Raw genomic sequence first — 15,865 nt, 5'->3', positions numbered from 1 at the left:
CAATTTCAGGTAGCTGATGTTGGGTCCCCTCTGCGATCAGATTTCTTTGGGGAATTCTTTGCTTCTCTATATAACATTTGAAACTGAGGACTGATAATTCTCTGGGGGTATAGCAAGGATAGCAACTATCAACCCAGCCTAGAGACAATGAATGGCCCTTTCTGTGTGCAGATGGACCCTACACCACAACATTGTACTACCCTGGCAAGGCTGTGTGTTGATAGACTCTGAATGCACTGATTCTTTGGGGCAACAATCGCGCAAGTAGTGCTTAAAATTAACCAGACAATAGCTGGTCACAAACGCCAGTCTGGACAGACGACAATAGAAGGCAAACAAGAAGCAACAATGAAGAATGGATGTTCCCCAGAAAAGAGCTCAGGAAGTGAACCAAAATGCAAAAGATCCCCAAGAAAAGAACTCAAGAACCTATGGAGAATCCTGATAATTTTAGGTTCCAAAACCAGGCATAGGGAATGAGTTGCTTTCAGGTTGTCCCATCATCCTTTACCTAATGGCATCAGTGATAAGGGCTGATAGGATCCAGAGTCTAATAACATATTATATGGGAAGGTCCTTCCCCTCAGAGCCACATCTGATGGAAACATGGGAGAAGGTCTTCTCAGTGGCTGCTCTCAGGCTACAAGACACTCTTCCAAGGAAAGCTATGCCTTTGGAAACTGGCTGGAAACAGGGGAATGGACTTTTAAAGGGTAAATGCTGAACTTCTTATTGCTGACAATGTTGACTAGGGCTGATGGGAGTTGCAGTTAGCAATGTCTGGAAGGCTGTGCATTTCCCATCCCTGAAACAGAGGATGCCTTAAACCAGAATATTGTCCTTTCCTAAATCTGAATGCATGATCACCCGGAGTGGAGATGGCCTCCGTTGGAAATGCAGCCGGCTGTTCTTGATTTGCGCCTCTGCAAGCGACAAGCCAGAACTTGGAATCCAGGTTTCCAGCTGAACTGCATCACTTTTGGAAGGACAAAGGTGGCAAAACATGCTGTTGTTGCTGCATCCGTCACCCGTATTGCAGGCAACATCTCTGCGTGGAACTTAAATAGAAACATAATTCAGCCAGAAAAGCCAGCAAAGTGGCTATCACCGCTCTGCAGGGATTTCTGACTTGATGCTGCTGTACTATCCTTAACTGACCCCAGGAAAGTGAGAGGCAGATGCTGATGTTGAATTGCAACAAGGGCCCTGCCATTGGCTAGAGTAGGGTTTTTGCCTTTGGGACAGATGTTTGTAGGGCTCTATTACTACTACTACTACTACTACTGCTGCTGCTGCTACTACTAGAAGCAGCAACAGCAGCAGCAAGTTGACAGGAAGAAAACCAACTCATTGCAATGAGGTGTTGGAGTTGGAGAAGAGTTCTATGGCTATTGTGGAGTCCTAAAAAGACAGACAGACAGGTCTTACAGCAATACAAAGTTGAACCTCACTAGAAGCATAGATGACTATGCTTCGGACGTATCATGAGACACGACTTACTTGAAAAGAGGACAATACTTGGTAAAGTGGAAGACAGTAGGAAAAGAAGATAAACGCACTACAAGCGGATTGACTCGGTCAAGAAAGCCATGGCTTCAAGTCTGCAAGACTTGCAGCCTTGCTAATAACAAGGCGGCGTGGAGGTCCCTCATTCATAGGGTTGCCATATCTTATTTGCAAATACAGTGAGTTCTTGGCATCTTCTGGGTTTGGTTCCAGGATCCCATGTGGATACCAACATTTTTGGATGCTCAAGTCCTATTATATACAATGGCATAGTAAAACAGTGCCCCTTATACAAGATGGCAAAATCAAACTCTGCTTTTGGGGATTTATATATATATTTGGGCACATTTTCAAGACATGGATGGTTGAATCCATGGATAAAGAATCCATGGATATGGAAGGCTGACTGTAACAAATCATCATCATCATCATCATCATCATCATCACCACCACCACCACCACCACCACCACCACCACCCCCCTTTGAATGGGGCTTCTTTCCAAATAAGTGTGGCTAGGCTTGCGCTGCTGCTTGCACAATCCTGCTTTCACAACCTCCCGAATCTAATAAGTAGTTGTCCATAATGTGAGGCTGTAATGCTCAAGGGGAGCCATTTCCTGCCTGCCTTCCTGACGCACAACTGTTATCGCCTGTTTCCATACCAACAAGACAGTCGGATGCCTGGGCCACCACCTGTTTTCATCAACAGGCAAAAAGGGACAGAAAAACAAGCTCCTCACATGTTGACGTCTTTTAGAAAACAGTCCTTCGCAAATACCCCCCTCTCTGCCGAAGGGCATCATATATTTCAGCTATTGGCACTACCCTGAGCCCAAACAGATATTTTTTAAGGGACAAAACTGAGAAAATTCTTCCGTTCTTAAATTTATCTCAGGTAAATTTGGATCCCGATGCCTAGGATCCAACACTGACCAGTGTCCAGAGATAACAAGAAAACTAGGAATGGGAAGGGCAACTATGAATCTATTTACATTTGCCCTTTGGCCGGCCGGAGCGGGTCCATTTTGAATCGATTTATTCATCAATGTGAACTGCAAGTGGGTTGTTTTATTTTATTTGCAGCAAGAAAATGCATTTGGGGCAAATGTAGCGTGAACCATACTCCGCTGCCGAACTGGTCCATCGATTCGGATTGCAAAGCGATTTACTTGCAAGTGGGAACGTGGCCCTAGTAATAAACCATTCTGGACTTTAACTGGAAGGTTCAGGAGTTCAAAATGCAAAGTGCATTAATTCCAAGCCAAGTGTCCAGGCCTCTGGGATGCCTCCTCTTCTCCTTCTCTCCTCCGCAAGGACATCCCTTCCATATTTATTCCCAAACATCTGCAAACACTCTTCTAAAGTAGCCCTTAATCTCTTCAGGAGAGCACTAGGAGGAAGCTATTGTCCTATTTGCTTCAGATGGCAAAACAACAGAAATCTACCCAGATTTCCTCCACATTTGGAGAAGAAGGGGGGAAACACCCTTAAGGCAAGAAAAAGCTTGAAGTCCTCAAACTGGAGGTTTAGTCATACTATATATATATATATATATATATATATCTGCTGAGTGCGTGTGTCTTTTCTCCTGACTTGGCAACTTAGCATTTAAGCCATATGTTTCAGAGCCCCGAATTCACCCGGGCCAAGTTTCACTTTAAACAAAACCTGTTTCCCACCCAACCTCTTAGGACTGATTTGGTGCACATGAATGCATGCTTCTTGGCTTTGCAATGTAATCTTTTGAGCACAGGAATGCCAAGGAAGGGAGAAAACCAATACAGGCGTACTTCAGTTACCAACGCTTCTAATGGTGACACTCCTTTCTTCAAGGCTTTTTATGTCAGCATTGCTTTTTCCTCTTTTTCCTCTGTCTAAGTAGAAGGTTTTTAGCAGCATTGGCAGCAGAAGGATAGTGAAGAAAGGCTGGAAAAACACAGGCTTTTGGTGTTGGGTTGCAGTAGCATGTCTGCAGTAAATAATGCAATAAAACTTGACCTGGGAAAGAAAGGGATGCTAGTCTAGCTTTTTATCAGCATACAGATGGTCCCAGGTTCAATCTTCAGCATCTTCTAGGATGCTGCAATCCTCAAAAACTGCATCCAGACAGTATGCAACTGACACCCTCCAAACAAGTTCTTGGAGACCCTCTTAAATGACATAGAAACCTAAGGATATTACTGTATAAAATGCTTTCTGTAATAAGACCAATCGTTAATAAGCTCTTTCTTTGTTGTTATGTGATCTATTTATAATGCAAGATGTGCATCTTAAGCTTAGGCATGTATTTTTATTTAGTTAGTTAATTTTAATGTCGGTTCTGTAATCGTATGGAAGTTTGGATGTTTGCTTTGCAATGGTCTTTGGATTAAGCAATAAACTATCTATCTCTAAACATTTCTGACTAAATAATTCCCATCAATCCAAAGTGGTCCACCTGGAAGGCCATGGAAATCTTGCATGGAGAACAGAAAAACTCTGAATAAGACAAAAAACAATTAGTTATAGTCTGACTTAGAAACTTGTATGATGTATCCCTGCCATCTCTGCATCTCATGAGATGTTTTCTTACTGCTGCTTCATTACTTACTTGCAAAACTAAATATAGCAACATATATATATATGCATGCCATTTTGCAATTTCCACTTGTGTCTGGTGCTTTCTCTTTAGCAAAGAAAGCTGACTTTGCAAAGGCCACCCAGATACATTTTTATACATGGGACAAACAACGAACACCTCTTCTATGATCTATGCTGTTGTTAATGTAGCAAGAGCCATTTAATTAAACCAAAGTTTAAGGTATAAACTGAGCCTGCTGCAGATGTACGAAATACCAAAATGGCTTGAATCCTCCCATCGTTCCGAGAAGATGCAAATCTTTCCCATATCATTGCCTTCTGGTGCCCCACGATAGACATGAGGTCAAATTCAAACGAATCTGCCTCCTTCCCTCTCTCTCTCTCTCTCTCTCATTGCTGTGATCTCTTTGGTAATCTCTGTCTATTTCTTTAAGCTGATTGTGTTTTTACTTTTAATAGAAGCACCTCTGGGTATATATAGCTGGGCACAGCAAACCAGGAACATCGGAAACTGCATTATACTAAGTCAGACCCTTCATCCATCAAGTCTAGTATGGTCTCTATACTGACTGGCAGCACTTTCCCCATTATCAGTCCCAGTTCTGGGAAAGGAGTGGGATACAAAAAGATATAATAAATATAATCTACTGGAGATGCTGGGGGACAGGACCAGGAAACCTTTTGGGGGGTTTGTGGATGAAATGTAGTGTATAGCTGAACTTGCCAGTCACCAAATTAGTTTCCTGGGGAGGATGCTTCTTTACCTTCCAACATTTCAACATTATGTATTTTTATGTAATTTCGTAAACCGCTTTGAGCATTTTGAAAAGGCGGTATATAAATAAATTTATTATTATGTTATTATTATTAACTCCCATTGTGCTGTTAAATCTGTAGGGCCTCCAGTTGGAAGAAGCCAATGCAAGTCAGCAACTAGCTCAGAGAACCCTGACTGTAACTCATTGCACCTCTGAGCTGCGAGTATTGGATTGAGAGTTAATGAATGAATACAGTATATTTATTAGGGTCAGCAACCAATATAGTCTCAGAACTAAGACTGGCCAAGATACAGTGGTGCCCCCACATTTGCTGAGGTTAGGGGTGAAGGACCCCTGTGAATGTGGAAACACCACAAATAAAAAAAACCCCACTATTTTACCTAAGAGAACACATCTCTAGAAATCCCTAGCTCCTCCAGTGCAACTCTATGGTCAACATCTGCCAGAGGTTGACCATAGAATCATGCTGAAGGACCTACAAGTGCCTAGAGAAGTGTTTTCCCTAGGAACATCTCACACAACTCTATGGTCGACGTCCAGCAGAATTGCACTGGAGGCCTTAAGAGATTGCTAGAGAGAGCATATTTATCAAAGCTGCACAAGTGGAGGGCCAGCCGTGCTCTTCTCCTTTAAATAGACAGCAAGTCTGGCGATGGAGCTGCAACAGCAGCTCAGAGCGTGCTGCATCTTCTTTTCCAAGGCCCATGGCTCTTGCGAGGCGGAGGTGCCAGATCCTGAGCTGCTGTTTCCAAGGGTAACCACGTCACCGCCTTCGCCACCGGAGGATGATCTTAATTGCATCTGAATCCGCAGAGCCCAACTCTGCAGCAAGGCCTCTGCTACCCGGCTGGCAGCCTTCCTGCATCTTCTTCCAGGCAGATGGAGGCTCCTTTGCATCCTTCCAAGGCCAAACCCCAACAAGGCCAAAACTCAAATGGCAGGGCATGGATTTTGAAGCAGCAGGTTCAAATCCCTCCACTGGTTGCCTTTCAGCATCTAAACAACATGTTAACCAAAGCATACACCACCCGCTCTCTAAAACCCGGAGCTGTAGCTGGCTCCACGCTTAGGCAGAGTGAGGCAGTTGTCTCCCAAGCTAAGGACTGTGTCCTAAACTATCTGCCCACTGATCAACTAGGTCAGCAGAAAGAGTATGTATTGGTAAGAATCTAAACAAATGCACAATACCCTGGCATTGGTATTACATCTAGGTGTAAGCCCATCTGGTACTCAGGTTCCTGGCTGAAACATCTTTCCCAACCTACAACTTCTACTATATGGACTACAACTTCTGTTACATCCCCAACATGGCTGGGAAATTAACACTCCAATGTACTTGGAGGTGAGCAGGTTGGGGATGGCTACAGATCTTTTGCAAAGACTCCATTTCCCAACATGCTCCATGGCAAAAAGAGTCCGACGGCACACAAGCATATAAATAAACCGAAATCTGATTGCCGCTCGACTCTCTCCCAATAAAGCCATGTGACTTTGCATCAGCAGCCATTGCAAGCGGCAGCGGAAGAGCTGGAGGGGAGAAAATGGCACACAGAATTATCTCTCTCTCTTTTTATCTTAAATCCAAAATTTAATCTCACCAAAGCAGCCAGAGAACCGACAACTGCAAAGTGGGTTTCAGTGTGTCTGCCTTTTAATTTCAGAAGGGATTTCTTCTGCAAGGACGGAGGAGTTGTGTAATATATGTGTATAGGATGCTTTCACATTGCCGCAAGCTAACCTTAATGCACTCAGCTACTTATGTCAATGGATTCATCCTTAGGAAGGGTCATTGCAAGGGAGAGAGAGACAGACAGACCAGCCAGGACAAGCGCATTCTCTGCTCAACGCAGCGCAACAAATGCGATCCTCGCAGCTCAGAGAATGTGGGAGGCATCTTCTCTGAATCATTAATTTTCATGGTGAATTGCTAGTCCTAGCAAAGCCATGCTTCTCCTGCACTCCACAATCTGATTCTTCCCGCCTTAAATATTCAATGCCAAGGTTGCATAAACATGTCATTGCCATTGTTTTAATTTCTTAGGGTGTTGCTAGAGTGTTAACGGACCATGATTTGGAAAATCCAGGTTTAAATCCTCTACTGATCCACAATGGATCGGTCGCTCCCTCTTAACCTGAATCACCTTCCAGGGCTCTAGAAGCATCCAAAATTGCTTCCTGGTACTTTGAATTTGATGGCATATCTAAAATGAACCGAAACACCAAAAAATTTGAAACACAAGGAAAAATATCATGGAAATTTAACTAGGGTCCAAAACACACTGCAGAAATAAGGGATGAGGTTAGAGGAGACATTGAGTACAGGAGGCAGATGGGAGGACAGCCATCCTCCTTGGTCCGAAACATAATTAAGAAATAATCCAGTTTGAGACTGCCTTAGTTGCCCTGGCTGAGTCCTAGGGAGTCCTGGGAACTGTCGTTTATTGTGGCACCAAGGAAGTCTTGCAAAATGACAGTTCCCAGAATTCGCTAGCATTGAGCCAGGGCAGTTAAAGCGGTCTCAAAGTAGATTATTACTGCAGTGTGTTTTGGATCAAGGAGGATGGCTAGCCTCCCATCCACCTCCTATGCCCAATACCTTCTCTAAACCCATCCCTTCTCTTTCTCCTTTTTCATTTTGTTTAGCATCCATGTTAAATCTCCTATGCTCCCAGCCTGCAGAGAGCTTTGTTTTCTCTTCTTCAGGTCCATCCCACGCCTTCGGTGGACTTTTGTCACCATAATCTGGTGTCGCACACCCCATGCTGCACACCCCCAGTCCAATGTGCGCCTGCGCCTGCACACAGCCCCACACACCGCCAGCCCCCTGGACATCTGCTCTTATAAAGAGAGGCTTTGCAGGGTTGAGTAATCCCTTAACAGGCCAGTAAGCGATACTGGGAGAATAATTAGGAGTGACTAAGGCTGATCCATTGTAATGGGCGAAGTGGGAAACCACCCCTTTAAGTGTGGCATGCGCACACATTTACTTATGGGTTTATTTTTAATTGTACTGGGGGTGGTCAGAAGATAGGTCTGATCAACGGCAAGGTTTCTGGACTCACAATTATTCAACAACAGTGGGAAGCAAACTGCACTGCCTGAAAATGATCTTGCACATGTGAAAACAGCTTGGTATAAACAGTAATGGTGGCTCACAGATTGAGAAGCATCTGATGTCTCCAATGCTGGGCAACAACCACAAGTGGATTTCTCAACAGAAGAACTATGAATCCCATTTGCTGCACTCTGAATTCTAAGTGGATAGGAGTCAGTGAATTGTAGTGTTTTGAGACAATGGCTGGAGAGTAGGGTTCAAATCCCCGCTCAGCCATGAAACCCACTGGGTGACCTTGAGCAAGTTACACACTCTCAGCCTCAGAGGAGGGCAATGGGAAACCTCCCTCTGAACAAATTTTGCCAAGAAAACCCCAGAATAGGTTCACCTTAGGGTCACCATAAGTTGGAAATGACTTGATGGCGCACAAAGGTCTTTTGCACATAGCCTGGATGGTATTGCTGAGTCCAAACCAGAATGGACCCACTGGACCAACTCTTAAATGGCAAGTTAATCTATAGGTAAAGGCCATTCATTCAATGGATCTGCTCCAATTGGAACAATAGGATTCAGATGTAGGTCTTTTGCACCAGGCACCTATTGGCGAATCTTCATTTTGTTCAGTTAAAAACAACAACAGAGTAGATCCTCCAAAGCTGAAGTCTGACCACTTAAATTATTATTTTATTCCCGGGGCTTTTTTAAAAAGTATGAAACCGATTTTAACAATCCATACAGCTTCCCAACTCTTTAACTCTGTGAGTCTACGATTCTATAGTTATACTGGGTCATCTGTTTTAGAAATGTTTCTGTAAGCTGCTTAGAGTTTATATTATGAAATGTCTTGTCGTTGTTGTTGTTGTGCGCCTTATAGTGAATAGGATACATTTTTAAATAAAAGAAGAACCATCTTTAGACAGTTCTATTAGACAGATATAAGAAATCCTCGGAAAAGAGTGCTGGAATTGCTAAAGAAAGGTGTTCTTGGCAGGAGGCAACGTTGCAGGAAAAAGCAGAGGCTACAGAAGGTGAAAACTGCTCACCTATTGATTGGAAATAACCAGCCAAGTCTTGGGCTGCAAAGCTCTAGAAAAGATTAGGAAGCACTTTGGGAATTAAATGCTTTCAAAAACCCAGTAGCTGTGAGAGGTAGGGAGGGCAGTATGCTTTTTCCAAGGTACTGGATGCAGAGATTGGGTGCACTATAGATCAGCATCTCATCCTGGATTGTAAAGAGTGCCACTTTGGGTCTTGATCACCTAAAGCAAGCAAGACTTACATCCAGAGGACCAGAATAGGAGAGGGAATCACCATCCATCCACCATCCATCATTTCCACTTCATTCAATGTATTCCTAAAGGAATGGTAACCTAAGGATTCCCCATTTCCACATCCCACTTATTCCTTCCTAAAGGTGTGTGCTCCCCCAAAATGACCACAACACCCCAGACCTAGCCACCATAGCTAATAGTCAGGGATGATGGGAGCTGCATGCCAGCAATATATGAAAGACCACACGTTCCCTAGCTCTGGGTGATGTGTGTTGGCTTGAGGGGTTCAGGAGAAATGAGGTTGCCTTCCTTGAGTCGCCTTGAGTCCCTTTACTGGGAGGAAGATGGGATATTATTATTATTATTATTATTATTATTATTATTATTATTATTATTCCTGTCCCCCACAATTTGGTGCTTTACCTTCATAGGACTGAACCCAATTAGACCAGCAAAAAGACCTTAAGACTTAACCAGTTTTCTGGTCCTTTTTGAAACCGATCCACACAACTGAAGCTCATTTTGCGCTTCTTTTTATACAAGAATGGAAGACATGGGGAAGAACCCCAAATGAAATCTCTCTGATTTCGAATTCAGGACAAGCGAACATGATTACAAGGCAGTTTTCTTCTGCTCCCACACACAGAGTCCAGAAGAGGCATCATCATAACATGGCTGGCTGCAGCCATCTTCAAAATTTATTGCTGTGTAACATAGGAAGCAAGGGGACGGTTTTGTCGCGACAAAGACAGTCTTTATTCCAGGCTGCCTCCCAATTGCACCTGAGACCAAGAGATGCAATCCTCCTTTGACACCTTGATCTCATTTTCTCCCCAACAATTCATCTGAAAGGGGTTTTTAACCGTTTCGCTCTCTCTGTGCAAAACAGCTCCGCTCAAAAGCGCTCATCTAAAAGCAGACGCAGCAATGTAATCTGCTTCCATGGAGACAACCAAAGGAAATCCAGTGAGGTCACATCCTCAGCGGCTCTCTGGCGGTCAAGAGACTGTCCGCCGATGAGGCACAAAGCGCAGAAATCCATGCATTGACCCTCTCCAGGAAGCTCTCCAGCGAGCTGTGAACATTTTTGGCAAAGCCTGTCGACATTAAACAATATCCCATGGTCTAAGAGTCAGTGGGAAATAATAGGGTACATTGGTTTTGGTGGGGTTTTTCTGTGGCTGGCATCTTCAGAGGGCGGTGGCATGGAAGTCTGTGGAGTAGACTGTATATACTACTTAGGTATAAGTCTAGAAATTTTAGGCAAAAAATTGACTCCAAAAACCTGGGTTGACTTATCCATGGGTCAATGTAAATACTGTATTTTAACTTATGAGAAGCCATTCCCTTTCTCTGAATAGAATAATAAAAGACAAGAGCTTAGTCCATCCTGGGAGCACCAACAAGAATCACCACCACCACCACCATCATCATCATTTTATTTTCTTATACTGTATCTCGCTTTTCTCCCAATATGGCGAAGAAGCATGGATCCTCTCTGCTCTCTCATTCATCCAGCCTTTATTTTGAGCACAAACAATTATGCCTGCCTGAATTTTATAAGTTCTTTGGCATATCATTTTCCTTTGCATCATCCTTTACATCCTTTGTTACACGCCCCTAACTTTTAACCTTCAACTTATCCACCGGTCAAATATAAAAATCCATACTTTTGGCCCCAAAAACCTACCCTCGACATATACATGAAGTCAACTTATAGTGGTGTATACCTGTCGGTCCCATAGGTATATATACTCCACACACTTCCATGCCACCACTCTCTGAAGAGGCCAGCCACAGCTGCAGGCAAAATGTCAGGAATAAATTCTTCCATAAGCCTAAAAAACCCACAGAAAACTATGGACGCCGGCCGTGAAAGCCTCCGACTTCAGAATATGGTTGCCAGGTTAGGACTCTGAGTTTGAGGGACAACGCCTGAGACCTAAGGAAGCCCCTTGGGACGTCATAGAGGGACCACTCCTGTTTGTAGCATTAAGCATGATATTTTAAACATCAGCCGCAGTTGCACAGAGTATGCACTTCAAAGAAGAAAAAAACAGGTCCAAGAAATGAAAAATACATGCATGCACACATATACTAATTTTTCAATACAGTGCTCTTGCCCTGGGATTCTTCCCTTGGTCCTGTAGACTAGAGAACAGGCTCTGAAACGCAAAGCCAGGCTCTGAAAATTGGCAACCCTATATGACTGGCATCACTTTCAGGTAAACAGTCCCACAGATCTCAAACGTCTCCAGAGCACAGCCTTGGCATTTCATGAGGCTATATCTGTGTTGTGTGAAAAGGGCACTAAGAACAATACAGCTGTCATTTCCTCACCTGATTTGTTCTGTTCTGCCTTACTTGCTAGGTCAATGGTACAATAACAAAAGCCTTAACAATTAATCTATGTTTTTGTTTTAGAACGTGACTGATTTGCAAATAAGCATCCAAGCAGATCCCTTTGAACATGTGTGCCATGGGGAGGTTACCAATCTCTGAGCAGCATCTCTAGGATCTTTCCTCTTTCTCTGGTCCTATTGAGGGCCATCTTCCTCAACAGAGAATGGTCCATCCTCGCTGCTTGGATCGAAGCTCCTAGCCCTGAAAATCTGCCTGATCCTAAATACAATTCAACAGCTTTGAGACTGATTTGTCCCCCATCCCCCCAAAAAAAGACAAGAGCTGGAGGAGGTGGCCATTTTATAGCCTTTCAAAGATAACAGTATTAAAAGCGGTTTTGTGGCAAAGAGACCATCAAGAGGGAGAAGGATGGGTTGACCCAAAAGATTATTTTATTCTGGACTATCTTTTTCCCTTATGGGAAATGAGTGGCTACTAGGCTTCTAGTGCTAGTGAAAAACAGGTCCTAGTTGGTATGGATTACATGACAAGGCATAAACACACAACCAACATGCTCCAAAACTGTCTCGAAGGCTTTCATGGCTGACATCCATGGTTTTTTGTGGGGTTTTTGGACTATGTGGCCATGTTCTAGAAGAGTTTATTCCCAACGTTTCACTAGCATCTGTGGCTTTGGCATCTTGAGAGAAGATGGCATCTGAAGATGCCAGCCACAGACACAGACAAAGCGTCGGGAATAAACTCTTCTAGAACATGGCCACATAGCCCCAAAAACCTACAGAAAACCTATGTCTCCCAGGAGTGATGCCCTTGTCTGAGCTAGCCATGTCTCTTTTGCAAAGGTGTTCTTCGGGAGAATGATTTGAAGGTCACACAATGGGGGGCAAGCCCCAGAAATATTGCACCACCATGAACCGAGATGCTGCCAGGAAGCCTAGAAGCAACGGATGCCCTTTATCCACCGGCTTCTTTGCCTGGCACCAACCAGGGAGAAAGCCTCTCCCCAAACCGCATTGCCACCTGGCCTTGCCAATGCACCACCTCCATCTTTAGGTTGCCAGGTAGCAGCTATTCTGCAGAAATGTGGGGAAACTGGGATGCACCAGTGTCTTCTCCGACTGGTCCTCCTTGGCCTTGACACTTTGCAGGAATTGCATCTGAGTTTGCATTGCAAGGCTTGGAAACCAGCAATGCCAGCTCCTCTGGGCGGGGGAACAGCGCTCTTCTTACAGAGCATCTTGGTGGCGGACGTGCAGTGCATTGCTAATAAATTTCCTGGCATGGACCGCATTCATATGCGACCAACGGCACTGTTATGCTTAGCCCTATATATGTGTGTGTATGTGTGTGTTTTCCCCCCTGTAATCCAAATAAGCATTGAGAGAAGCCCAAATTGTGCAAACATATGCACACAGGGATGCTATGACTATGATTCTATGCCCACATTTGCATCCTTTTGCAAGCAATAAAGGAAAGAGCTATGTTTCTGGTAACAACCGAAGATGGTGACAGCTAAAAAATGTGCCTGTTTTCTTCTCCCTGAGCCCCCTCTTCCCCTCCTGATGTCTCTCTGGAGATTACATAACATAGAGAGGCTTGAGCATTGGGCTTTCTAGGCTGCTTGGAGGCTAAGGATGCTAAGCTGCCGCCTTTGGTCTCTCCTTGATGCCTTCCTCCTTTCCTTTGTAGCAAAATGAAAGAGGAGGAGGAGGAGGAGGAGAAGGCGGCGGTATTGATGGTGGAAGGGGATTCTCTGCCTGTTTCAGCTCGGCTTTCCCAGGATCTGTCTTTGAAATCCCAATAAATAAACCGTTTCGGGATTAAAAGCGTTAAATCTCTCCTTGTGTTTGTGATGGGGGACACAAGGCGCGTCCGCCGCCTCCGTCTTCCCATCTCCAAGCCATAAATCCAAAAGGAAAGGGGTGAAACCTAAACCATAAATGTTGACACCAGTTTCCATTTCATACATCTTTTTTTCTCCCTCACCTTCACTCTCCTTGCCTCTCAATATGCAGAAAGAAATGGAGACATGCTTCTCTCTCTTGGTCTAGAATACCTGCTCCTAGAATGACTCTCATCAGCAATACCACCGCCGTCTTTTCCTAAATAATAATAATGCAAATTTAATTTCTGAATTGTCGCCAAACCTTTCTTCATAGCTTCCCACCCAGACCAGGAAAAGGAGGAGAGACCCTAGAGATGCTGTTCAGGGGCTTGATAACCTTCTCCATGGCACAAATTCAAAGGGATATCCTTGGATGTCGATTTGCAAATCAGTCCTATCCTAAAACAAAAATGTAGATTTTAATTTTGGAGGGGAGGCGTGGGTTTTTTCCTCTGCTCCTGAGGAAGGTGACAGCAGCTGTGGGAATGACAGCTGTCAATCCCAGGGGCTCCCTGATTTGTTTTTGCTTCCGCAAGGCGATTCTGACGCTTATAGGGAGCATCTGCAATGAATGGTGAAAGGCAGGTTGGAAAAGATGGGAGCCACATTGGTGGTGTGCATGTGCGAAGAAATCCACGTCTCCGCTCCATTGGTGCCACTGCGTTTCCACTGCCACCAGGAGGATTCTGGGAAGGGGAGAGTGATGCATTTAAATGATGATGCTAGATCTTTTGCATCATCAACAGCAGATATGTACAGCATTATTATTATTAATTAATTGCATGTGGATTAATAGATTGCCACCTATTTAAACACACAAGTTCTCTCTCGTCCTTAACTCCCTACAAATATACAGCACTAATAATAACAACAACAACAATAAATTGCCTGTGGATTGATCGATTGATTGACACCTATTTAAAGGCACAGGTTCTATCTCATGAAGTGTACACTATTAATAATGATAACAGTCAATTTCCCATGGATTGATCGATTGATACCTATTTAAAGATGCACATTCTCTCTGTCAAAATGTAGAGCATTAGTAATAATAATAATAATAATAATAATAATCAATTGCATGTGGCTTGATTGACCCCTATCAACATAGGTTCTCTCTCATTCCTACCTCCCCACAAAATGTAGAGAATTAATAACAAAAACAATAATAAATTGCATGTAGATTGATCGATTGACACCTATTTGAAGACACAGGTTCTCTCTCACAAAATGTACAGCATCAATAATAGTAATAATTAATTGCTTGTGGATTGATTGATTGATCCCTATTTAAACACACACAGGTTCTCTCTCATTCTTACCTCTCCAGGAAATGTAAATCTTTAATAATAATAATAATAATAATAATAATAATAATATGTGGAATGACTTGACACCTATTTAAACGCAGATTCTTTCTCATTTACCTTCCCATGAAATATACAGCATTATTGTTAATAACGATAATCAAATGCATGTGGATTGCTTGATTCAATGACCCCCCATTTAAACACACAGATTCTCATTTTCATTCTCACCTCCCCATGAAATGTACAGCATTAATATTAATAGCAACAACAATCAATTGCATGTTGATTATTGATTATTGATTGTTTGACCTCTATATAAAGCCCCAGGTTCCCTCTCTCATTCTCTTCCATAGGACTGCATGATGCCAGGCTTACCTGCCCACGAAATTCTCCAGGACAGAGCTCTTGCCTGCACTCTGCCCCCCAACCACAGCAATCTGGGGCAGGTCCAGGTTGGCATTCTGTCCTATGGCAGAGAAGGCATCCTGGAGCTTGTTGACCAGAGGGATCAGGTCTTCCATCCCTCGGTTCCCCATGGCTGCAGACCCTTAGGGAGGGCTCTTCTCCTCCTCCTCTTCTCTTGCTCCTCTTCTCTTGCTTGCAAAATCAACTCAGGGTTAAAACAAAGCACCTCCAAAGCCCAGGGTCCTTAAGTCCACATCAGTGCATGCATGGATATATATATGTATACAGGGGTTGTTGGCTTGGGTGGGGGTTTGCACCCAGCTCCCCCACCCCAGACCCCTGCTGCAATTGGGGTCCTGGGGCTCTGCTCCTGCCCCCCAAGCCTTTAATCCAGTCTCTGCAGCAAAGAGCTGCCTCCTTCCTCCGCTGCTGCAGCTCCACCTGGTTCAGAAATAATGGGACTGGAAGACAGAGCGCTTCCTTTTCTGGCCGCTAGAGGGAGGGCAAGAGCAGCCCAGTCCAGCCTCAAAGGGCTTCCTGGGAAATGGAGTTCAGAGAGGGGCACAAACAAAAGGACTCTCAGGGTTGCCACATTCAAACCTGGGCAGGGTGCCTGTGCAACAGGGGTTCCCAACCTTGGCTGTGTTCACACACACACACACACACCCCTTGTAGCACCTTTGAAATCTATCTTCACATCTATATATGT

General features: G+C 44.0%; 1 protein-coding gene across 18 annotated transcripts in view; it reads right to left on the bottom strand.

Moving 5' to 3' along the window:
• The window catches only part of DNM1 (dynamin 1), an 81,894-nt gene extending 66,271 nt beyond the window's left edge, over positions 1-15,623 (bottom strand). For 11 of the 18 annotated variants that reach the window (XR_006104979.1, XR_006104976.1, XR_006104978.1 and 8 more), the window contains exon 1: positions 15,127-15,622. Coding sequence is in view for 13 of the 18 variants with exons in the window: in XM_042478812.1 (XP_042334746.1) it covers positions 15,127-15,287 (161 nt within the window). In the remaining 5 variants the exon portion in view is untranslated. Of the gene's footprint in view, positions 1-15,126 lie in introns of all 18 variants that reach the window. The other 7 variants (XM_042478813.1, XM_042478816.1, XM_042478823.1 and 4 more) reach the window with 2 other exon arrangements.
• Between the last annotated feature and the right edge of the window lie 242 nt (positions 15,624-15,865).

The sequence above is a fragment of the Sceloporus undulatus genome, chromosome 7 (assembly GCF_019175285.1).
Source record: "Sceloporus undulatus isolate JIND9_A2432 ecotype Alabama chromosome 7, SceUnd_v1.1, whole genome shotgun sequence".
Lineage (NCBI taxonomy): Eukaryota > Metazoa > Chordata > Lepidosauria > Squamata > Phrynosomatidae > Sceloporus > Sceloporus undulatus.
The sequence above is the reverse complement of the archived record's forward strand: the minus strand, read 5'-3'. Positions and strand labels throughout refer to the sequence as shown.